At 39.4% G+C, this 24,692-nt stretch overlaps 3 protein-coding genes across 4 annotated transcripts; 1 reads left to right on the top strand and 2 right to left on the bottom strand.

Moving 5' to 3' along the window:
* The first annotated feature begins 2,305 nt into the window (after positions 1-2,305).
* Positions 2,306-4,068, top strand: LOC106086754 (tRNA-dihydrouridine(16/17) synthase [NAD(P)(+)]-like). Its single transcript, XM_013251551.2, has one exon. It carries the CDS (start codon positions 2,410-2,412, stop codon positions 3,973-3,975), a length of 1,566 nt encoding a protein of 521 aa, XP_013107005.2. The 5' UTR covers positions 2,306-2,409; the 3' UTR covers positions 3,976-4,068.
* A 3,920-nt stretch (positions 4,069-7,988) lies between these two features.
* LOC106086776 (serine hydrolase-like protein) lies at positions 7,989-16,388 on the bottom strand. 2 transcript variants are annotated; one of them, XM_013251576.2, is made up of 3 exons: positions 16,292-16,388; positions 10,319-10,404; positions 7,989-8,921 (listed from the first exon to the last, which is right to left on the bottom strand). In XM_013251576.2, the coding sequence occupies exons 2-3, from the start codon at positions 10,328-10,330 to the stop codon at positions 7,992-7,994; spliced, it is 942 nt and encodes a 313-aa protein (XP_013107030.1). In that variant the 5' UTR covers positions 10,331-10,404; positions 16,292-16,388; the 3' UTR covers positions 7,989-7,991. The 2 variants fall into 2 exon arrangements, with proteins under 2 accessions (XP_013107030.1, XP_013107031.1); XM_013251577.2 differs by lacking the exon at positions 16,292-16,388 and adding an exon at positions 10,974-11,920.
* A 79-nt stretch (positions 16,389-16,467) lies between these two features.
* LOC106086775 (probable serine hydrolase) lies at positions 16,468-22,329 on the bottom strand. The gene is made up of 2 exons (XM_013251574.2): positions 22,228-22,329; positions 16,468-17,656 (listed from the first exon to the last, which is right to left on the bottom strand). Exons 1-2 carry the CDS (start codon positions 22,249-22,251, stop codon positions 16,715-16,717), a joined length of 966 nt encoding a protein of 321 aa, XP_013107028.1. The 5' UTR covers positions 22,252-22,329; the 3' UTR covers positions 16,468-16,714.
* Positions 22,330-24,692: the final 2,363 nt, after the last annotated feature.

Below are 24,692 nucleotides of genomic sequence, written 5' to 3'. Positions count from 1 at the left end.
CAGTGGAGGAACTCCATCTGTCAGCCACTGGCGTCACCACTTTTGGATTTTTAAATAAAGTGGTTGAATCACCAATACAGCGTTGTCCGTGAGAGCAAAAGCTCAGCACCACAACAAAATTGAAATTCCCAAAAGTCTAAGCCTTTTGTTGTTTTAACCATCTGTATTTTGTGGCCATCCACATATATTTATGTTTGGCTCCAGTTATGTGTTTCTCTTGATGAACGCATAGATATCATTTTTTTTTTTTGTGTGTGTGTTTGGATTCTGGCTTTTTATGCCCACCACTATATTCGCACACCAACACAAGCGTCGACGTCCAACTATAAGACGATATTTTTAATTTTTGGCCGCATCATACCATCAAGATTGTCTCGCATGCTACATACATTGACGAGACTGCTGCGGCATAATTTTGGCACTTAACAAAACGAACAAGCCACACAACAAAAAGAGCCACAACGATCATTATGACCAATATCATTAGAATTTAAGTTATATATTTATATTCATGTTATTTTTAGGTTCAAATTTAAGTTTCTTTGATTTATTTATTTAATTTATTGATTTACATATTTTTACCCTTTTTTTTTAATTTTGATTTTTGTTTTAACATACCTTTTTTTTACACTGAAAGAATTTTGTGATAGGGCCCCCAAAGATTTTTTTTTGGTTTTAAATATACATAATCATTAGTTTCCCTTTTGTGTGAAACAGATTAATACTTACCCTTAGAACTTACCTAAGCGAGCTCCTTTAGGCCAGGTTAGGGGGAATTTTGATTAAAAGGCTTTAGTTTGACTAATTAGTCAGAAATAATTTATTAAGAATTTGAGGGTTCTAAAATCGTTACGTTTCAGGTCGACAAGACCATTCGTTTTACTTATTATCATTTTTATTAAACTTTGATTCCTTGACAAAACAAACTAAGTAAAGATACCAAATAGATTTTAGGAGAATAACGTATACTGGTGTTAGTGTTAGTTTTATATTAATAAATATGTTTATATCTTGAATGTTTAAAACTGAAAGTATGATGCGTTAAAGTTAATTGTTGAGGGGAATGTAAAGTGGTAAGTTAGGTGATGTGGGCGGGTTCGTGGGGTCACATGAATATGATGGAATGTGGACCAAGGTAGGGCGGGCGGCCGGAGGTCATAGGACGATCTCCCAAAACAAATGGAATGTGAAAGTTCAGGTGTAAGTAACGTTTTTTTTTGTGTTTGAATGTATATCGTTTTTTTTTATTGTCTACGGGCCTAGGGCGAGGATATAGGGTTGGGACCTCCCCAGAGATGTCGACGAAGCTAGCCGGTGCCCGGAAAATATCCCCAAGCTGCAATAGGCACACGTAACAAATGGCTCGAACTAGTAACATACCATGGCGAAACTATTAAAGGTAGTCTCATTTGTACAACAAACACAAATTATATGGAGCAATCCGCCATCAAGCTGATCGACGTTTTCCCAATACACATAAAATATTTTGTGTACAAGCATGGCGAAACAATTAAAGGTGGTCTCATTTGTATAACATATCATATGGTGCAATCCGGCATCTTGTCATCAAGCTGTTCTACGTTTTGAGCAGACAATATGATAGAAAGAAGATAACAACAAAGAGAATACAAACAAAAATCTGACATCTTAATACCGTCAAACCTGGCCGGCTGATAACAGCTGTTCGCGTGAGACCACTTGTTTAAATCCACCTTGGTAACATACATAAAATCAGAGTTGCACTAATCACTGATTTTGACAGATATTGTCAATATATTGTTGTTGGGCATCTGCTCTTACTTGTAAATGAAAATATCTTGGTTGGCACCGACTCTTACACAAATACAGAGTGCCTATGATGTTCGATATGACTAGGCGAGTTATTGGCGCCTATAAATAACCAATGGCCACTTGTTCCCGAGGCGACAGGTCCTTCGAACCGGAATGAGCTGAAAATGTAGCTACAAAAAAAGGAACATTATTTGTTATTGCCAAAACCCTATTTACACTGCTCTTTAAATTCGGCTTTAATGGTTCGATCATCTGTTTTCCCTTTATAAAATCAGTTGACGAGAGCCTTGAATCCAGACTTAATGAGCCGTGTAAACGGGGTTCAAGTGCAAATGGCGGTTCGCTAATCCATGTCTGAACAATTAAGTTTTATACGATGTTTGATGTACCCACAATGTAAAAAAAAGATATATAGGCAGCTCTGAACACTTTCATCTCTTTTCCTTTTAACGATAACTTTTTTTGCAATTTATCGATAGCTCTTTCAAAATATCGATTTCTATTGACATTTAACAGCAGGCCGATTGAGATTGGAAACGTGTTGGTTGGTGTTTTTGTTTATAAAGTTTAGTCTTACGAAATTTTCATTTGTCTGGAAACCTAGAGAAGTTCCTAAATATGGCTGAGGCTGAAACCAAACATGAGAAGTTAGGCGGCTATGAGTTTTACCATAAAATATTGAAATCACCCAAATTCGTTGTGGCACCAATGGTGGATCAGAGTGAACTGGCCTGGCGTATGATGTGCAGGAAATATAAGGCCGATCTGTGCTATTCACCAATGTTTCACAGCAATTTATTTGCGAATGATGTGAAGTATCGCAAAGATGCACTGCAAACATGTCCTGAAGACAGGCCATTTATCATACAGTTCTGCGGCAATGATCCCCAGGTACTATTGAGTGCTGCTATGTTGGCCCAAGATCATTGTGATGCCATTGACATTAATTTGGGGTGCCCCCAAGCAATTGCCAAACGTGGCCACTATGGTGCCTTCCTGCAGGAAGAATGGGAGCTGCTGGAGAAAATTGTACAAACTTTGCACATCAACCTTAAGATACCGGTAACATGTAAAATTAGAATTTTTGAAGATCGACAGAAAACTATACGCTATGCACAAATGTTGGAGAGGGCAGGTTGTCAGCTGCTAACCGTACATGGCAGAACGCGAGAGCAAAAAGGGCCACTGACCGGTATAGCCGACTGGTCATATATACGAGAGGTCAGAGAAAACATTAAAATTCCCATGTTTGCCAATGGCAATGTACTGGGCATTGAGGATATCTACCGTTGCATTGAAGAGACCGGAGTCGATGGAGTTATGACGGCGGAAGGCAATTTACACAATCCAGCCTTGTTTACTGGCCAGTCACCCAAGAGCTGGGAGATGGCCAGTGAATATCTGAACTTTGTTGAGAAATATCCTTGCCCCATATCCTATATAAGGGGGCATTGTTTCAAAATATTCCACCACTTAATGAATGTAAAACCCAACAGCGATTTGCGAGAAGAATTGGCCGTGGCCAATAACTTGCAAAAGTTCCGAGAAGTTGTAAAGAAAATACAATCGAAATATGAGCCATATCACGAAGGCATACAAGTTTATGAGGCGGAAGAATTGGATCCTAGTGTGGTACAGGAAGAACTTGCCTATAATCTAGCTCTGCCATTATGGTTGTGCCAGCCATATATAAGAGTAGCTCCTGAAACCCATAAACAAATATTGGCTGAGAAAGTGCGTCTGGCTGAGGATCCCAATCGAGAGAAGCGGCAATATTTTGATAATGATGGCCATGAAATATCCCGCAAACGCATGAAAAAACTGCGACGTCGCATGCGTCGTCCCAACAAACCAGAGGGCCGACATGAACGCAGTTTGGAGAACTGCACCGATTGCACCAATCCCATGGGCTCCAAGTGTGAATTTCAACTTTGTCGCATTTGTTGTCGTGAAAAATGCTATAGTCAGGATATGGATTGTCCCGGTCATGGAATTCTTATCAAATCGCGAAGAGCCAAGGCAAAACTATTTGAGGAATCGAAACATGATTCAGGTGTAGCTGAAGAGCCCGAAGAGGATGATTCAGATAAGAGTATGCAAGAGGAAAGAGGGCAAACTGAGGTGCAACAGACAACTGTAGGCATCTGCGAAGCTAACCAGATTTCAGTACCTTTGGATAGATGATCCAAGCTTACAATGTGTATGGTCTTAGCAAAATTTTACTATAATGTTATATACAAATAAGCAAATACATAGGTAGTTATGTAGAAAAACAAACATTGTTATTTTTGGTTAAGAACCCACATCTAATATGTTGTCATCAATTCCAGATCAATAGGAAACGATGCAGGTGCATCTACTGGCACGTAGTTAAGCTAGTACTATTTTGGTATGCCGAGAAAGGCTCACTTTATTTAAAAATCTACTAGTAGCTCTAGGAATACTGCATCTTGTGTGTGGTGCTTCCAGAGTGTTTAGGCTTTAAGTTGGAATAGGATTCGCTGGAAAGACAGACAGATGTGTGTTTACTGGCTACAAGCGGGACACACATCTAATATGTTGCAATCAATCCCAACTCATTAAGAATAGAGGTGACTACTTCTACGGGATGGCAGTTGAGCCGGAAATATTCTGATTTGTCGTAGCTGACTTCTCTAAAGTTGCTCTTCACCGCTTTTGTTGCTGAATCTTCATAAAGCCAGTTTAAACCCATCTGACGTGGTCGTTGGTTTTGTGGCTATGTTGTTGTTGTAGCCACATTTGCATGTGGAGGTGGCGATCCTCGTCAAGCTCTTATAGGCGAGCAAGCACGTTCCGGTCTTTAAGACCGATCGCCGCGGGAAGGCGCCAATAACTCGCCTTGTATCCAGCATCATAGGCACTCAATTTTTAAGCAAGAGCCGTTGCCACCCGGCCTCTCACTGAGACTCTCCACTCGATACGGCTGATTGCCCGCGACTGCAGTTGCAGCTACTCTGTATGGAGTATTCCACTATCTGCAAACTGTGGACGTGGCCGGTAGCTGCAAGCTAAGCTTCTTGTGATAATGAAGAACACCACACAGAGCCCAAAGTTTCGGCCGCTGTGATGCTCATAGTTATCCCGTGTTTCATCTGCTTTGTTCTGTTGAATATCTAGATCCAGGTACTCTGTGACTAAGGTGGAGTGTGTCCAGAGGGATCTGGGTCTGAGTCGAGTGGGTCTGGCTGGGCGTTTAAACAGATGATGTGTGTAGTGTGGTCTCATTTCACAAACGGTACACACACCCTGCACGTTGGCATCAATCTTTGTTCTGTAGGAGTTGAGGCGGCTGCATCTGCAGCATCGTAATTGAGCTAGAACTACTCTGACTTGCCAGGGGTGGTCAATTTCTTCAGGTTCAATGGGTGGCATTCATTCTCCAAGGACAACATTCACCTGGTAGTTATTCATTGCATCTGCTACCGCGTCTGCATGAATGCTGTCCACACTCTCTTGATATGTCGCTTGATCTAGAGGTACTCTCCACCTTAAGGCTTCTGGGCGTTGGATGCCTATCCACAAGATGATGATTTGGATGGTCTCTGCGATAACAGCCCATAAGGTATTGCTTGGAGAGCATGTAGCGTAGCATCTTTGTCTCCTGATGAAGTTGGTCCACGTGAGAACTGGGGTAGCAGTCCGTCGCAGTTTGAAGAGCGGCATTCTGACAGATCTAAATATTATTCCACTGCGTGTCACATAGCTGAAGATGCCACACAAGCGTGCTTAGTTCGTCCAGGCCGAATCTTATATTCTCTTCACCATGGAACGCAATTGCCGGCATTTCTTTTTAGGCAAACAAAGGATCACGGATAAGAATTGGTTAGTTATTTGAGCTATATCAAGTTATGATCCGATTCGGATCATAAAGGAATCGAATTTCACCCAATTCGGACGAGAATTGCTTCCTTTAAGGGCTCAGGAAGTAAAATCGGAAGATCGGTTTATATGGGAACTGTATCAGGCTATAGACCCATCCAGACCATATTTGACACGTAAGGTCATGGGAGAAGCCGTTGTACAAAATATAAGTCAAATCGGATAAGAATTGCGCCCTCTAGAGGCTTAAGAAGTAGAATTGGCAGATCGGTTTATATGGCAGCTATATTAGGTTATGGGCCATGGATTTGAACCATACCTAGCACCCAAAAAACCCCATGCAAAATTTCAGCCAAATCGAATAAGAATTTATCCTCTAGTGGCTGAAGAAGTCAAGTTCCAATATCGGTTTATATGGCAGCGATATGACCCATTCATAATCCCAACCGACCTATACAAACGAAATTTGTGCAAAATTAAGCCTAACACAACTCACAACAAAGGCGCAATAAATGCGCCTTTTATGGGCCCAAAACCTTAAATCGAGAGATCGCTCTATATGGCAACTTTATTCAAATCTGGACCGATCTGGGCCAAATGGAAGAACGATGTCTAATACAACTCACTGTCCCAAATTTCGGCGAAATCGGACAACAAATGCACCTTTTATGGGCCCAAAACCTTAAATCGAGAGATCGGTCTATATGGCAGCTGGGCCAAATTGTAGAAGGATGTCGAAGGGCCTAACACAACTCACTGCCCCGAATTTCGGCCAAAACCTTAAATCGAGAGATTGGTCTATATGGCAGCTATAGCCAAATCTTGACCGATCTGGGCAACATTGAAGAAGGATGTCGAAGGGCACAACACAACCCACTGTCCTAAATTGCAGCAAAATCGGATAATAAATGTGGCTTTTATGAGCCTAGGTCAAGATATAGTCCGATATGGCCCATCTTCGAACTTAACCTGCACAAAAAAAGAATCTGTGCAAAGTTTCAGCTCAATATGTATATGTTTAAAGACTTTAGCGTGATTTCAACAGGCAGACGTTCAGACGGACGGACGGACATGGCTAGATCGTCTTAGATTTTTACGCTGATCAAGAATATATATACTTTATAGGCTCGGAAATGGATATTTCGATGTGTTGCAAACGGAATGACAAAATGAATATACCCCCATCCTTCGGTGGTGGGTAAAAAAAATTTAGTACCCTATTTTCATCACTGGATCATTACGCTATACCCGGCCCGCTCTGATGTACCTTCATTAGAACCACGCGAAAAATAAGTTTCTTACTTCCTACCATATGTATCTCCTCAGCACAAGTTGTTAATCCACAACCAAATTCCTTCTATTGAACCCCATATAGCCATGCTTGACAAATATTCACTTTCTGGGAATTGCTTTTAGGGGTAGGCGACTTCCTATCACTTGAACCTCATTTTTAATACCATATTCGCAATCTAGTCCCGAAAACCTTTTATTTGAGTCCCATATTGTCATGATGGTTTAATATGTCCTTTGGGACGGTTTTGGTTTTTGGGCGGCCCCCTTAGAAATTACATCCAATTTTGAATATTCGATTATCATATTCATACTCTACTCCCAAATACCTTTTATTTGAATCCCATATTGTCCCGATTGGTCCACTTTTGTTTTTGAGCCATACTTTTGGGGCGGTTTTGGGCCTGCAGGGGCCTCCTAAGTACTTGAACCCAAGTTTTAATATCACATTCGTATTTTATTCCTAAATATTTTTCATTTGAGTGCCATATCATCCCAATCGGTACATACGTCCTGCTAGAAAGTTTTGGGGGGTGGGGAGGCCCCTCAGACATCAAGGACACCATTTTTAGGTCAGATTTGTACTTTACTTTTCAATACCTTTCATTTGAAATCCATATTGCCCAAAGCGGTAAAAGTGTCATGTTGGGAGGTGTTTCTACGGGTGGGGGACCCCCCGACACTTGGTGTGACATTTTAATGCCAAGTTCGTACTCTACTCTTAAATACCTTTCATTTGATACCCATATTGTTGCAATCGTTAAACATGTCCGTTCGGGTGGGTTTTGGGATGGGGCGTCCCCCCAAGTTTTTTGGCACTAAAATTTTATAACAATATCGTGTTTTTGGGGTACCATAAGGTGGCTTACATAATTTCGCTTAAATCGGTACACCCTTCTCCGGGATCTGGCGTTTTTGAAAATTGGGGAAAGGGGGAAGGTCCGCCCCCTCTTTTTAGATTTTGTCAAAATTTGATTTTTGTGAAAAATTTCATCAAAATTGGATTTTCCTAGCAAGTTGATAAAATTTGCTATTATTCTAAATCTTTATTGAGTGCATTATTTTTTTTGTCACATTTTTGACGAAGTCATATTGCATCCCTTGTGCTTATGTAAAAATTCAATAATTATTTCGGCCACTGGTGGGGCATTGTTCAAGTGCATGTGGTGGGTTCCCTGCGCATAGACATGCTGTTCAAAATTTGTATTATGCCTCATCATAAAATCATCCAATTCTGTGGCACAAGCATTCGAATTATCCGATTCGCCACCTTTGATCACTATATATGGCATGGATGTTCGACATATGCGTTTCGCCATCTCCAAAGCCATTTCCATGGTGGCATTTAACTGTATGATGTTTCTCGCCCGCTGATCACGGGAGAAGTAATACTTGTGGGGATACAATTTGGAATTGGCAACATTTCGCTCCAAGATGTATTTACATTTGTCCAGATCAATGGATTTCATAGAGCCCTCGTGTATGAGATATTCCAATTGTTTGAATGAAAAACTGGCAGGTTGGGAGGGATAAGGACTCATAAGGCGTTCATTATCCTTAATGGCCATTTCTGTTAAATGTTCAAAGAAAGGCACCAATAATGAGGGAGTCCAATAGAAACTTTTAAGAGCATCCAAACTGATAACCATATCCACTCGTTCCGGGTAAAGGGAGGCAAATTTAAAAGCCACAGAGGCACCCATGGAATGGCCCATAAGGGAAACCTTTTTCCATTTATAGGCCTGCATTATGCGGCCAATGATGCGAACAAATTCCATGGTGTGATACATAACGCCCGGTGGCAGGTGACTTGAGCGACCATGTCCAGGGTAGTCAATGCACAGTAGACTGTGATGTGGTGCTAAAAGCGGTGCTAGTTTTGTAAATGTGCCGCAATTATCCAGCCAGCCGTGCAGAGCCAATATGGGCCTTTCGTCTTGACTGCCATACCAACGTCCGGCTATGTGACCCCAAGGCACAGCAATGCTCACCTCACTGAACTGCAAAGACAAGCCGAGAAAAGAAAGCAATAATTGAGTTGGGTTTAAGAAAAGAAAAATTAATTAAAAATTTCATAAAAGTTTTGTCTTAAGATAACATTTCATAGAAATTTTGTCTTTAGAGAAAATTTCATGGAAATTTTGTCTTTAGAGAAAATTTCATGGAAATTTTGTCTTTAGAGAAAATTTCATGGAAATTTTGTCTTTAGAGAAAATTTCATGGAAATTTTGTCTTTAGAGAAAATTTCATGGAAATTTTGTCTTTAGAGAAAATTTCATGGAAATTTTGTCTTTAGAGAAAATTTCATGGAAATTTTGTCTTTAGAAAAAATTTCATGGAAATTTTGTCTTTAGAGAAAATTTCATGGAAATTTTGTCTTTAGAGAAAATTTTATAGAAATTTTGTCTTTAAAGAAAAATTCATGGAAATTTTGTCTTTAGAGAAAATTTCATGGAAATTTTGTCTTTAGAGAAAATTTCATGGAAATTTTGTCTTTAGAGAAAATTTCATGGAAATTTTGTCTTTAGAGAAAATTTCATGGAAATTTTGTCTTTAGAGAAAATTTCATGGAAATTTTGTCTTTAGAGAAAATTTCATGGAAATTTTGTCTTTAGAGAAAATTTCATGGAAATTTTGTCTTTTGAGAAAATTTCATGGAAATTTTGTCTTTAGCGAAAATTTCATGGAAATTTTGTCTTTAGAGAAAATTTCATGGAAATTTTGTCTTTAGAGAAAATTTCATGGAAATTTTGTCTTTAGAGAAAATTTCATGGAAATTTTGTCTTTAGAGAAAATTTCATGGAAATTTTGTCTTTAGAGAAAATTTCATGGAAATTTTGTCTTTAGAGAAAATTTCATGGAAATTTTGTCTTTAGAGAAAATTTCATGGAAATTTTGTTTTTAGAGAAAATTTCATGGAAATTTTGTCTTTAGAGAAAATTTCATGGAAATTTTGTCTTAGAGAAAATTTCATGGAAATTTTGCCTTTCGAGAAAATTTCATGGAAATTTTGTCTTTAGAGAAAATTTCATGGAAATTTTGTCTTAGAGAAAATTTCATGGAAATTTTGTCTTAGAGAAAATTTCATGGAAATTTTGTCTTTAGAGAAAATTTCATGGAAATTTTGTCTTTAGAGAAAATTTCATAGAAATTTTGTCTTTAGAGAAAATGGAAATTTTGTCTTTAAAGAAAATTTCATGGAAATTTTGTCTTTAGAGAAAATTTCATGGAAATTTTGTCTTTAGAGAAAATTTCATGGAAATTTTGTCTTAGAGAAAATTTCACGGAAATTTGGTCTTTAGAGACATTTTCATGGAAATTTTGCCTTTAGAGAAAATTTCATAGAAATTTCTACTGTGGAAAATATTTGTTTACCTTATTTGACTTTAATACTCACATTAGCTTCCATCTTGGTTTTGTTAAGATTTTTGTTGTGTTTATTTTCAGCAAAATGCTCTTTACTTCGTCGCTTCTTCTTTCATACTAAAAATAACAAAAACTGATTATGCCATTGGGGCCTCCTTATCGCATTGAGAGCCCCATGCATTTCGATAACAAGAACAAAGAGCTAAAATCTTAATATGCGTAATTTTGTACTCCCTAATGCGAATGGATTGTATTCGACAAGAGAGTTCTTCTTTGATTGAAAACGGTTGGTTCTTTTTAATCGGCTAAGATTAATGCTTAAAGGGTTGCTTGCAAGTGCTTCAAAGACCCAAAAAATTGTTGAAGGTCAAAAGTGCGGTCCTAATTTCAAAAATATCTTCTAAAACGGAAAAATTTTGTATCTTTTTGCGGCCTAAGAAGCTACATCCGGGATCGATTTAAATGGCGGTTGCATCAATTCAGGAACCTATATCGACCTTATTGGGTGTTGGCATAGGAGGTCTTATGTGTTCATGTTGTCTGATGAATGTGCTCAAGAAGTCAAATGTTAGGCTTTAGGGGCTCAAAAGCCAAACCAGATGTGCGGTATATATACACACTAGCTGGTCCGGTGTGATAAGCTAAACATCCCTCTCGAATGCATATACAATATTTTATTTGTTTACCGTTTTATACCCTCCCCCCATAGGATGGATGGAGGCTAAGAGTTTTATAAAGGCTGAATGGATTTTAATGAAATTGGTATCAATCGAAAGATATTTTTCCAGAGAAGCGTCGATTATATATGAAACATTAATTTTCAATAAAAGAAGAAGCATAAACCAACAGCAAATTGTTGTTTTTATCGTGCGAGTCACTAAATCTGCACTCAAGGAAGTTGAATACAATGTCAGGCGATAGTGTCTCGGTACGGGAGGAAACGTGCCACTTGGCGATATACCCATGAGTGACTAAATAGGAACCAAGAAAGGTTTAAAATTCGATTATCAACGTCATTAATAAATATTTATTTTGCCTAATGTTTTTTTTAACCTGTTAGAATGAAGCTTTCTCTTTCTAATTTATTTCTTTTTCAAATCGAGATTAATAGTCTAAGATTTTATTTGCAATGATTCTCCCTGGCTGTGATTTGAACAGCCAACTTTACGATTGTGAGGGGTATGCTATACCTCTGTTTTACGCGCCTTTCTTCATTATAGAAGGCTAAGTAAACATACACTCTCTTGTGTGGGTTTTTTTTTGAGGTAGCGTCCAAAACAACAGCAACATAACAGTAATTAGCGAAACATGAATGATAGAATTCCGGTAGTAAGGTATTTTGTTGTTTTAAATCACGAAATCTCAACAAACCATCATACAAAAGGGCCTAAAAAGTGACAATTCTGGGAGGGAGTGAGAAAGTCACTTCCAAATGTTTGGAGGGATGCAGCAGGTGGATTTTATAAAAGCGAGTTTGTGGTACAATTACGGCCAAATGAATTTTAATGAAAATTACATCAAAGATATATTTCCAGAGATGTGCAAACTATATAAGAAAATTAATTTTCCGAAACAAAAAATCCATGAAAATGAGGAATTAATTTTTAATAAAAGAAGGAAAAACAGAAACACAGCAAATTGTTGTTGCATTTTACTTAAGCATCCGTTATTAGTGCGAATGTAAAGCCATAGGCGGGAGTATTAGTGGTGAGAATGCGAGAGGTAACTGGTGTGTGCGAGAGAAAGAATGTGCTAAAAGAGGTCACTATTGGTGTGCGGGGGCATATGGGGCATACATTTAAGAAGAAGAGGGTACGAATCCTACAGATAATAAATTAAAATGAAAAAAAAAAACATTTTGGGTTGTGCGAGAGAAAGAGTATCCTAAAAGAGTTCATTATTGGTGTGCGAGGGCATATGGGGCATACATTTAATAAGAGGGGTACGAATCCTACAAATAATAAATTAAAATAAAAAAAAACATTATGGGCTTTGTGCCTGCGCGGCTGCTAAAGTATATATATTCTTGATCGTCTCGACATCCTGAGTCGATCTAGCCATGTCCGTCCGTCCGTCTGTCGAAACCACGATAGCGTTTGAACGCGTAAAACTAGCAGCTTGAAATTTTGCACAGATACTTATAATTGATGCAGATCCTTGGGGATTGCAAATAGGCCATATCGGATCAGATTTGGATATAGCTCCCATATAAACCGATCTCCCGATTTGTCTTCTTGAGCCCCTGTCCGATTTGGATGAAAATTTTCACATGGTGTTCTCTTATAATTTCCAACAACTGTGCCAAGTACGGTCTAAATCGCTCAAGAACCTAATATAGCTCTAATAAAAACCATGTAAACCGATCCCTCGATTTGACTTCTTGAGCCGTTGAAAGCCTCAATTTTCATACGATTTGGATGCAATTTTGCACATAGTGTTCTGCTATGACTTTCAACAACTGTGCCAACTACGGTTCAAATCGGTCAATAACCTGATATAGCTCCCATATAAACCGATCTTTCGATTTGTCTTCTTGAGACCCTGGAAGCCTCAATTTTCATCCGAAATTTTGCATGTAGCGTTCTTCTTTAACAACTGTACTAAGTACGGTATAAATCGGCCATGGACCTAATATAGCTCCCATATAAACCGATCTCCTGATTTGACTTCTGGAGCACTTACAAGTCGCGATTTTTGTCCGATTTGGCTGAAATTTTGCATATAGTCTTCTGTTATGACTTCCAACAACTGTGCCAAGTACGGTCCAAATCGGTCTATAACCACATATAGCTCCCATATTTTAGCAAAATCCGTGATGGTGGGTTCGTAAAATTCGGCCCGTGCGAACTTAGCACCCTTTTACTTGCTTGATATCGGAAGGGGGCGGACCCTCCCCCTTATCCCAAGAACACCACCAAAAATCAAAAGTGGACCCATTGTTACAGTATGGATATCAAATGAAAGGTATTGAAGAGTAGAATACGAATATGGTATTAGATATGGGGTCCAAGTATCCAAGAAGTCTCCCTAACCCCAAAATTCCTCCAAGCGTACTGAATTGAACGTGCCCATCAATATGGGGCTCAAATGAAAGTTATTCGGGAGTAGATTACGAATCTAGCATTTAAAATCTTTCACCCTCCCAAAAACGCCTCAAATGGGCATATTAACCAATCATGACTATATGAGACTCGGTTTGTTTGTTTCGTATAGACTCAAAAACGGTAGAATCGATTTGCTCGAAATTGTCAAAGATTGTTAAGGTTTGGTCTGGAAGGAAACATAGGCTATATAATATTTAGATATCGGAAAGGGGGCGCAACCTCCCCTTTAACCCAAAAACACCTCCCAAAATAAAAAGTGGACAGATCAGAACAATATGGGTATTAAATGAAAGTCAATCCGATGGCAGCCGGTTGTACGTACCGGATTGACCCGATGAATTCCTTCATCGGCAAGGGCTGCGTCTCAGTGTACCACACACTGCTACTACAACAACAACAACATTAAATGAAAGTAATAGGAGAGTAGAATACGAATATTGTCTTAAAATTTGAGTCTAAGTATCCAGCGGGCGGCCCAAACCCTAAACAGACATATTGGAGGCTCATGTCAATATGGAACTCAACTTAAAGGTATTCGGGAATAGATTACCAATATGGCAAAACAAAAATGAGATGTCCGAACCCCCATAATCCCCCTAAATGGGCATATTAAGCGACGATTTGGAAGTAGTTTTGGAAAATTACATTAAAATTAATGCTTAACCTTAATGGGCATATTAGCCGACGATATGGAGGGTAGATTAGGAAAATGACAAATTATATCAAAGTTGGCGCTTAACCTCCCAAAAATACCTGAAATAGGTTATTTGACCCATCATGACAATATGGGACTCAAATGAAAGGTATTTGAGGGTAGAAAAGGAATCCGGTTTAGGGACCAAGTGTATGTGGGAAAGCCCGAAAGCACCCCCAAAACTGAACTTATTTCCCGAACATATTTATATGGGGTTTAAATGAATGGTTTTTGGGAGTAAAGAACGAATTTGGGCAATGTGGCGGTGTGCCAGCCCGAGCCCCAAAACGCCCTCCAAACCGTACATATTTATCGACCATGGCAATGTTAGGTTTAAATGAAAGATATTTTGGGGTAGGGCACGAATTTGACATCCATATTTGGGTGAAATGTCTGAGGTACCATACCACTCCCAAAAAGCCCTCCCCTTCAAATGGATACGTAGACCAATCACGACAATATAGGGCTTAAAGACAAATATGAGGCTCATATAAAAAGTATTTGAAAGTATGACACAAAGTTTATATATGGCTTAAGGGCCAAGTGTCTGGTTGGCCACCTGACTCCCAAAATACTCCCCAAACTGGACATATTTACGCTCTACAATATATGAGTCACGGCACGGGATAGCTGTGAGCACCACACAGGCCGGAACATTGAGGTCTGATCTGTGTGACGTTCATTGCTGTCACAAAAAAAGCTTAGCTGCGAGCTACCGGGTGCGCCCACAGGTTGCGGATAGTGGAATGCTCCATACGGAGTAGCAGCAACGGCATTCGCGGACAAAGAGGGCCGCACCGGCTCTTGCACAAATAATGAGTGCCTATGATGCTCGATATGACAAGGCGAGTTAATGGCACCTTTAAATAACCAATGACCAACTTTTCCCGTGGCGATGGGTCCTTTGGACCGGATCGAAGTTTTTTTTTTCACGTAACCAACACGCAGGGGATGTCCCCTATATATGCAGTGCCTTGCGTTGGCAATTAGGAAAGTTAAGGGTTGGAGGGGGGGAAAGAGGGTGTAGTGTTTATTGATGTTAGTCTTAAATTTCTGAACGTCAATGTCGGTGGGAAAGATATCCCACATACGAATGCTTCGGGCGAAAAATGAATTTTCTCGTTAATGCATGGTTCGGTTGACAGTCCAATCAATTACAAACGAATGTGAGTTCCTGGCAAGTCTTGTAGTCCTGTTGAACATTCTAACGTCAGGGATAAGAAGACGAATATCCGTGGAACACACGCCATGCAAAATAACGATAGAGCAATACAACGCTACCCACATTCCGACGATGTTCAAGGAAAGCAATAGAGTTGGATACCCTACTGTCCCCAATCAATCGCTCTCCGTTGAACACGGTCAAGTAGCTCCAAGAATGATTTTGGAGCTCCTGCCTACATACATATATGAGAGTTATATGCCATCCTCGGCCTGATGTAGGTAGTATAGATATTGAGAAGATCAGAAGAGGTGAAATTTTTCTTCCACCCCTTAAGAAAGCCCAAACACTTGAATGCTTCTTTCGACACTTCGAATGCGCGTTTTGACCAACGGACATCACATTGCCACTTCATGCCCAGAACATCAAGAGCATCTGACTGCTCAATATCTATACCGTCGATGGATATCGACGATTGAAGTGGGTCAGTGAATCACAGAAACAACACTGCGTCTTCTGTGCGTTGAAGTGTACTCTGTTCATTCTACCCCACTCGGAAATGGCCAACAAATCCTGGGAGAGCGTCTCATCCATAATGCACCTCCTGTCCACAAATTCTTGAGGACTGGGCCTATGGTCGAATGAATATGAATGACACAGACCATGAACATTTTTTAACGAACAGGGGCCAACATATCAAATATCAATGAATGCTCGGCAATAAAGAGGAGGCGCCTTATCATTGAGCTTAAATTTGAATCGGACTGCACTCATTGGCATGTGACAAGTTTGCCCCTGATCCTTAGTGGAATGTTCATGGGAAAAATTTGCATTGCATTTGCATTTGCTGTCCTATTCAAGTTTAAGCTCAATGATAAAAGACCGGCGTCACGCACCGTTGGAACTCGGCTACGACACCTCTATGGGGGAGAAGTTTTTACATGACTTCTATGGATTGTATGCATAGTACCTCACAAATGGAGGGGAAAACCTCACATTAGGATTTGAACCCTTGTGTTTAGCATCATGGGCGGACTTGCTTACCTCTGCACTTCAATCCCACTAATTCGATAACCAGATTCCGGTCGAAATGTCCCCATCTTAAATCTTTACCAAAACAGGACTTATATGGGGCTCGAATTAAAGGTATAAGAGCGTTAAAGAAGGCGCTGTGGAGCGGGCCCGGTTCGGGCAGTTGCTTATAAAATCTGCTTTGAGAATTTAATTTAAAAAAAAATAAGTTCTGTATTTTTGTTAAAAAAACAAACAAGAGAATAACAAAAGTCTACATAAAGGTCAAAAAAAGGTTTAAAATAAGTACAATAGAAACACTTTGGTTGGACAATACATGAAGATGAGTTTTATAAATAAAAAAATACTAGTGTTTTGTGCTACTTTCATCCCACCCCTTTTGCCCAGCAAACCATGTGGCCAATAAAAAATAGTTTTTGATGCTTTGCTGCCATTTTAAAGTTTCGCTTTGACCATTTGCGATTGCTGGGGCTGATGTTCATGTTTTTGCAAGAAACCTATGATCATCTGGGCCACCGGCTTGGGATGATTCAAATGCAGGTGATGTGTTCCCTCAGCATATATAAAGCTCTCGAAGTTTGCATTGTTTTTTATCATGCAATCATCCAATTCGCTAGCTACGGCACTTATATTCGTGGATTTGCCACCCTTGATCACCAAATAGGGTATAGAATGTTTACAAATGCGTTTACCCATTACCAAGGACAGTTGCATGTCGGGATTAAACTCGGCCAGATATTTCACGCGTCCATCACGTGAAAAGTAATACTTGTCGGGAAACAATTCCGATTTGCTGATATTTCTCTCCAAAATATATTTACAATTTTCCAAGTCCACAGATTGTTGGGAACCCTCATAGAGCAGCTTTTCGCATTCGCGAAAGGTGTAGCTGGGTGGTTCTGAGTTGTCCGAGTTTAAAAGTCTATCGTTGTCTTTCAAAGCTTTCTCCATTGTGTGGGCCCATACGGTGGGCATAACTTTTGGTTGCCAGAAAAAGTTTTTTATAATATCCAAACTGATGACCATATCCACACGATCGGGATAGAAGGCGGCAAAATGAAATGCCACAGAGCCGCCCATTGAATGGCCCATCAAGCTGACCTTTTTCCATTTGTAGATTTCCATTAGCCTCAAGATGACTCGCACAAACTCCACATTGTGATAGAGAATGCCAATGGGCAAATGACTAGAGTGACCATGGCCTGGCAGATCCACGCACAGTAGGCTGCGATAGGGTGCTATGAGTGGTGCCAATTTGGCAAAACTGCCACAGTTATCCTGCCAACCATGTAAAGCCAATATGGGTCTTTCATTTTGATCTCCATACCAACGTCCCGCTATGTGACCCCAAGGTACTGGTATGCGTACTTCACTGTACTAAAGTTTTAAAGAAAGAAAACAAAAAAAAACAACAAAAATTAATAACATTAAACAGCGTCACAAGATAATCGTTCATATGATAAGTGATAAGCCAGAATTGGTAGGTAGTTTGTTAGCTTATTTTGTAGTGGAATAACTTAAGAGCCAAGTGCGTGACAGAAATTTAAATTCAAATCATTAGTGGGCGAAATCATAAATCAACAAAAAATAAACTTTTAAAATAAAACCCATATTGGCTACTAAAATCACTTTGGTTGTCATTCAGTATTAGTCTAGAGCTGTTAAGCTCTTGAAAGAACTAGTTCAATTGAAAGGTTCTCTTAGGAGAAGGCTAAAGTGCACTTTATAGGGCCCAAAATAAAACCCATATTGGCTGTTAAAACCACTTTTACGAATATTATCACTTTGGTTGTCATTTAGTATTAGTCTAGAGCTGTATGGCTCTTGAAGGAACTAGTTCAATTAAAAGGTTCTCTAAGGAGAATGCGAAAGTGCATTTTATAGGGTCTAAAATAAAACCCATATTGGTTACTAAAATCACTTTTACGAAGATTACCGCTTTGGTTGTCATTCAGTATTAGTCTAGAGATGTTTAGCTCTGGAAAGAACTAGTTCAATTAAAAGGTTCTCTTAGGAGAATGCTAAAGTGCATTTTATAGGGCCCAAAATAAAACCCATATTGGTTACTAAAATCACTTTTACGAAGATTATAACTTTGGTTGTCATTCAGTATTAGAGCTGTTAGGCTCTGGAAAGAACTAGTTCAATTAAAAGGTTCTCTTAGGAGAATACTTAAGTGCACTTTATGGAGCCCAAAATAAAACCCATATTGGCTACTAAAATCACATTTACGAAGACTACCACTTTCTTTGTCATTCAGTATTAGTCTAGAGCTGTATGGCTCTTGAAAGAACTAGTTCAATTAAAAGGTTCTCTTTGGAGAATACTAAAGTGTATTCTATAGGGCCCAAAATAAAACCCATATTGGCTACTAAAATCACTTTTACGAATAATACTAATTTGATTGCCATTCAGTATTAGTCTAGAGCTGTATTGTTCTTGAAAGAACTAGTTCAATTAAAAAGTTTCACTAAGGAGAATGCTAAAGTGCATTTTATAGTGCCCAAAGTAAAACCCATATTAGCTACTTAAATCGCTTTTACGACGATTATCACTTTGGTTGTCATTGAGTATTAGTCTAGAGCTGTATAGCTCTTGAAAGAACTAGTTCAATTGAAAGGTTCTCTTAGGAGAATGCTAAAGAGCATTTTATATGTGCATTTTATAGGGCCCAAAGTAAAACCCAAATTGGCTATTAAAATCACTTTTACGAAGATTACCACTTTTTGGTTGTCATTCAGTATTAGCCTAGAGCTTAATGCCTCTGGAAAGAACTAGTTCAAGTGAAAAGGTTCTTTAAGGAGAATGCTTAAGTGCACTTTATAGGACGCTCCCTCTATTTCGTTTAAGTTTGGTATGCAGACTTGGTTTTATCCCAGGAACACGAATCTGAAGTCCGTTTTGGGTCAAAGGCCTGTGGATACCCCTAGGGCTAAAAACCCCCTCTAGAGGGAAAGTGCAACCTATGCAATATGTGTATTATAGGAAAGGTTTTAACGGGTAGATTACAAATATGCAAAAACAACAATTAAAAACGGCCGTGCCGAACTTTGCGTTACCCCCACTAAAAATACGACCCGCCAGGTATTAATGAGGCCTTGAAAATATTGAACTCCCCTTATGTAGGCATTATGGGCAGGAACGCGATCGACATGAGTAGATTTCTTGTATGGAATTGGAAATCATTATCATTTTACTGGTGTGCTAAAACACTCCCATATTTGTTTAAAATGGTTATATGCTCTACCGTTCGTAAAAAGTCGTGCCAAAACATAACAAGTAAAAGCGTGCTAAGTTCGGCCGGGCCGAATCTTGGGAGCCCACCACCATGGATTCTGCTAAAATATAGGAACTATATCTGGCTATAGACCAATTTGGCGCAGTTGTTAAGAGTCATAACAGAACACTATGTGCAAAATTTCTGCCAAATCGGATAAAAATCGCGGCTTGGAAGGTCTCAAGAAGTCAAATCGGGAGATAGGTTTATATGGGAGCTATATCATGTTCTTCTGAAGGTCACCGTAGCGCAGAGGTTAGCATGTCCGCCTTTGACGCTGAAAGCCTGGGTTCGAATCCTGGCGAGACCATCAGAAACAATTTTCAGCGGTGGTTTTCCCCAATTCCCACCCGATTTGGCAGACATCGGCTTCTCCCATGACCTTCAAGCCTCTACAAAGCGCAATTCTACAATGTTCAGCATTCAATTTATTTATGGTCCGCATCGGACTATAACTTGATATAGCTCCAATAGCATAACCTTTACTTTTTTTCATTATTCTTTGTTTGCCCAAAAAGAGATACAGCGCAAAGAACTCAACAAATGCTATCCATGGTGGAGGGTATTGAAGATTCGGCTCGGCCGAATTTAGCCACGCTCTTACTTGTTTTGTCATTAAGACGATATAGCCACATCTGTCTGTTGAAATCACGCCATAGCCTTTAAAAATTGAGATATTGAGCTGATACTTTGTGCAGATTACTTTTTTGCCCATATAGCTGCCATATAGACCGATCTCTCGATTTAAGGTCTTGGGGCCATAAAAGCAAATTGCAAATTTTGCCCATGAAGATTCCACTAAGGAACAGGGGCAAACTTCTCACATGTCAATGAGTGCAGTCCGATTCAAGTTTTAAGCTCAATGATAAGGAGCCTCCTTTTTACAGCCGAGTCTAAACGGCGTGCCGCAGTGCGACACCTCTTTGGAGAGAAGTTTTAAATGGCATAGTACCTCACAAATGTTGCCAGCATTAGGAGGGGAAAACCAGCGTTGAAAATGTTTTTTCTGATGGTCTCGCCAGGATTCGAACCCAGGCGTTCAGCGTTATAGGCGGATATGCTAAACTCTGCGCTATGGGGCCATAAAAGGGCCGATAGATTTTGGGATAATGAGTTGTGTTAGGCCAGTCGACATACTTCTTCAATTTGACCCATTGCGGTACAGATTTAGGTAAAGCTGCCATATAGACCGATCTCTCGATTTAAGGTCTTGGGCCCATGAAGGGCGCATTTATTATTCGATTTTGCTGAGATTTGGGACAGTGAACTGCGTTAGGTTCTTCGACATGTTTTTTTTTCCATTTGGTTTAGATCCGTCCAGATTTGGATATAGCTGCGATATATACCGATCTACCAATTTAAGGTCTTGGTCCATAAATGGCGCATTTATTGTCCGATTTCGCTGAAATTTCGGACAGTGAATTGTGTTAGTTTAATTTGGCTTAGATCAATTGAGATTTGTATATAGCTGTCATATAGGCCGATCTATATCTGGTTTAAAGTCTTGGCCCCATAAAAGGAGCATTTATTTTCCGATTTCGCTGTTTTGTGACACAGTGACTTATGTTAGGCTTTTCAACATCCGTGTGCTATATGATTGAAATCGGTCTATATTTGGATATAGCTGACAAATAAAGACCGATTGAATAGTGACTTTCTCCGTGCCGAATTCGCTCCAAATCGGACCATGCTTTGATATGGCAGCTAAGGGTGCATAAAATTTGCATTTTTAAGCGGATTATGACGATAGGTGGTTTAAGAATTGGCATTTTTCACCGGATTATGACGAGAGGTGGTTTACATATATACCCGAGGTGGTGGGTATCCTTTTAAGTTGTTGCATCTTCTTACGGAATAGACATATCTTCATTCTACTTTTTCTTCCGACATCTGTCCATTAAGCTACGCGTTGCTACTGTTTCTCTTTTTGCTGCATTTTCAGCTTATTCTTATAGTTGTAGCCGCATATACCATCAGAAAGCTTCTCATTTCAAGAACACATGTAGGAAAACTTCCACAACTAAACTCACCTCACCTATTCTTTATTTCCTTCTAGACTTTTAGTTCCTGTTCTTTTTGTAACGGTGTTAAACTTTAAACTCACACCATAGGTTACACTGTACTAACACAGTGGCATGGCACGTTCGTTATTAAGCACTTGAAATGTAAAAGCAAGGCCACTGTGTCTAGAACAAGAATTTTAATTTCTACCCATTGCTTCAATTTACTTTGGCATGCACTTTGAGAGAGGCTTAAAAGTTTCATCATCGCCTGATGTGGAATGTTCGAAAAGCTATTCGTAGTCTGCTTAAATGTGCCATGCATTGTTTATAAGAGTTCAATATGTCTCTTATGCCGTGTTAGTTCAGTTGTGGTGCGTATTACTTTACATAGCCATTCACCCTTATCTATTGGCTCTCTTAAATTTGTCTTGCCTCATACAACTGCAAGCAGCCAATTAAGTTTTCCCCACACAGCTAATTCACAGCTCCAAAGTACACCAATGGGATTTCATTTTATTACCGGATTTTGTTCAATGTTACTTTGACATTAGTACGTATGAGTAATGCTAGTTATGCTTCCCTCACTCCAAACTAGACGAGTGGAAAACTATGTGATTAGATTGTTTTTTTTTTGTTTTATTTTATTATTGAACATAATTGTAGCTTACACTTATCGAAACGTCTGTTGCCATTTTTTTAATATTAATGTGTGCTTTTAAATCGAAAACCGCGGAAACTGATAATCCCCTCCGTGTCAACCTGATCTCTTGACTTGCAAGTGTAGACTAAACAGAAAAGTGTAAGAGTAAATGTTATATGGCTCCCCTTTTGGCGTGTGCACCAAAAACAGAGAACACTAACCATAGTTCAAGTTGCTTGGTTTCTCTTTGGTTTCTTTTTCATCTCAAACTAAAATTTAGTAAATAGAATGTGCTTGCATTTGAGCAGAGACCTTATGTGAGAGTTAGAAAAAGTGTGTGAGGTTAAAGCAATTCATAAGAGGCCTGATTCAAAGGCCTTCTAAGGGAAATTGTCATTTAAATAACAGTTATCGTCATTGATCACAACTATTTATTATTATTTAAATTATTAACAAGTAAAAGCGTGCTAAGTTCGGCCGAGTCAAATCTTAGGAACCCACCACTATGAATTCGGCTAAAATAAGGGAGCTATATCTGGTTATAGACCGACTTGGATCGTACTTTTCACAGTTGTTGAAAGTCGTAACAGAACACTATATGAAAAATTTCAGCCAAATCGGATAAAAGTCGCGGCTTGTAAGGGCTCAAGAAATCAATTCGGGAGATCCGTTCTTATGGGATCTATATCAGGTTATAGACCAATTTGAACCGTACTTGGCACAGTTGTTGGAAGTCATAACAGAACACTTTGTGCCAAATTTCAGCCCAATGGGATGAAAATTGCGGCTTCCAGGGGTTCAAGAAGTCAATTAGGGAGATCGGTTTATATGGGAGCTATATCAGATTCTTGATCAATTTAGACCGTACTTAGTACAGTTGTGGGGAGTCATAACGGAACACTATGTGCAAGATTTCAGCCAAATCGGACAAAAATTGCGGCTTCTAATTGACTCAAGAAGTCAAATCGGGAGATCGGTTTATATGAGAGCTATATCAGGTTCTTAACCGATTTAAACTGTACTTGGCACAGTTGTTGAGAGTCATGACAGAACACTATGTGAAAAATTTCAGCCAAATCGGATGAATATTGTGGCTTCCAGGGGCTCAAGAAGTCAAATCGGGAGATCGGTTTATATGGGAGCTATATCAGGTTTTCGAACGATTTAGACCGTAGTTGGCACAGTTGTTGAGAGTCATAACAGAACACCACGTCCAAAATTTCAGCCAAATCGGATGAAAATTGTGGCTTCCAGGGGCTCAAGAAGTCAATTCGGGAGATCGGTTTTTATGAGAGCTATATCAGGTTCTTCACCGATTCGGACCGTAATCAGCACAGTTGTTGAGAGTCATAACAGAACACTATGCGCAAAATTTCAGCCAAATCGGATGAAAATTTAGGCTTCCAGCGGTTAAAGAAGTCAAATCGGGAGATCCGTTCATATGGGAGCTTTATCATGTTCTTGACCGATTTCGACCGTACTTAGTATAGTTGTTGGGAGTCATAACGGAACACTATGTGCAAAATTTCAGCCAAATCGGATGAAAATTGTGGCTTCCAGGGGCTCAAGTAGTCAAATCGGGAGATCGGTTTATATGGCATGGGAAGTCGCAAACAAGTCGGTCTATATGGCAGCTATGGCTGCAAAAAGACCGATCTAAATCATACTGATGGTTTCGCTAGGATTCGAACCCAGGCGTTCAGCGTCATAGGCGGACATGCTAACCTCTGCGCTACGGTGGCCTCCAGCATACTATTGAAAATTTCAACTTACTATTGAACATTCAGCGAAATAGAAAAGTAATTGCGGCTTTTATGGTTCGATCTGAACCATATTTGAGTTGAATGTCGGGAGGCTTAAAACAACTGACTGATTCAAATTTTAGCGAAATCGGATAATAAATACGCCTGTTACGGGCTTAAGACCCCTAAACCCGCATATCGGTCTATGTGCCATATTCGGCTTGAATATCGGGACCTCTAGTAGAACTTCCTGTTTCAAATTTCAGCATAATCGGACAAAAAATGCGGCTTTTATGGGCTTAATAACCAAAATCGCCAGATCGGTCTATACGGCAGCTTTATCTATATATAGTCCGGTTTGGCCCATTCAAGAACTAAACCTGCGTATAGTAGAAATACGAGTCTGTGCAAAATTTCTACTCAATATCTTAATTCTTAAAGACTGTAGAGTGATTACAGTTGACGGACATACGGACAGACACTAGATTTGGCTAAAATATCGATATTTAAACTTTTGACTGAATATCGATTGACAATTTTCCGATGGATGCTATCGCAAAAATTAATTTGTTTTTGCAAAAATAAGCAATCCTACACTGAACGTACCCTTTAAGATACATTGCGCCTATAGGGGGCGCAATTTTCATCCGATTAGGCTAACATTTTGTACAATGATTTCTCTCATGACCTCCAAGGTATAAGGTTATGTACTGCGAATCTGATATCATTATTTTGCTCATACATCTAGCGG

This window comes from Stomoxys calcitrans, chromosome 1, assembly GCF_963082655.1.
Source record: "Stomoxys calcitrans chromosome 1, idStoCalc2.1, whole genome shotgun sequence".
Classification (NCBI taxonomy): Eukaryota; Metazoa; Arthropoda; class Insecta; order Diptera; family Muscidae; genus Stomoxys; species Stomoxys calcitrans.
This window is presented reverse-complemented; position numbering and strand designations above follow the sequence as displayed.

Bases quoted from the DNA above. Each gene is read 5' to 3' on its own strand.
- LOC106086775 (XM_013251574.2), bottom strand. From the start codon at position 22,251: ATGGCAACAGACGTTTCGATAAGT. The intron at 17,657-22,227 runs GTAAGCTACAAT...TTAAAACTTTAG, and splicing joins CAACAGACGTTTCGATAAGT to TACAGTGAAGTACGCATACC.
- LOC106086754 (XM_013251551.2), top strand. From the start codon at position 2,410: ATGGCTGAGGCTGAAACCAAACATGAGAAGTTAGGCGGCTATGAGTTT.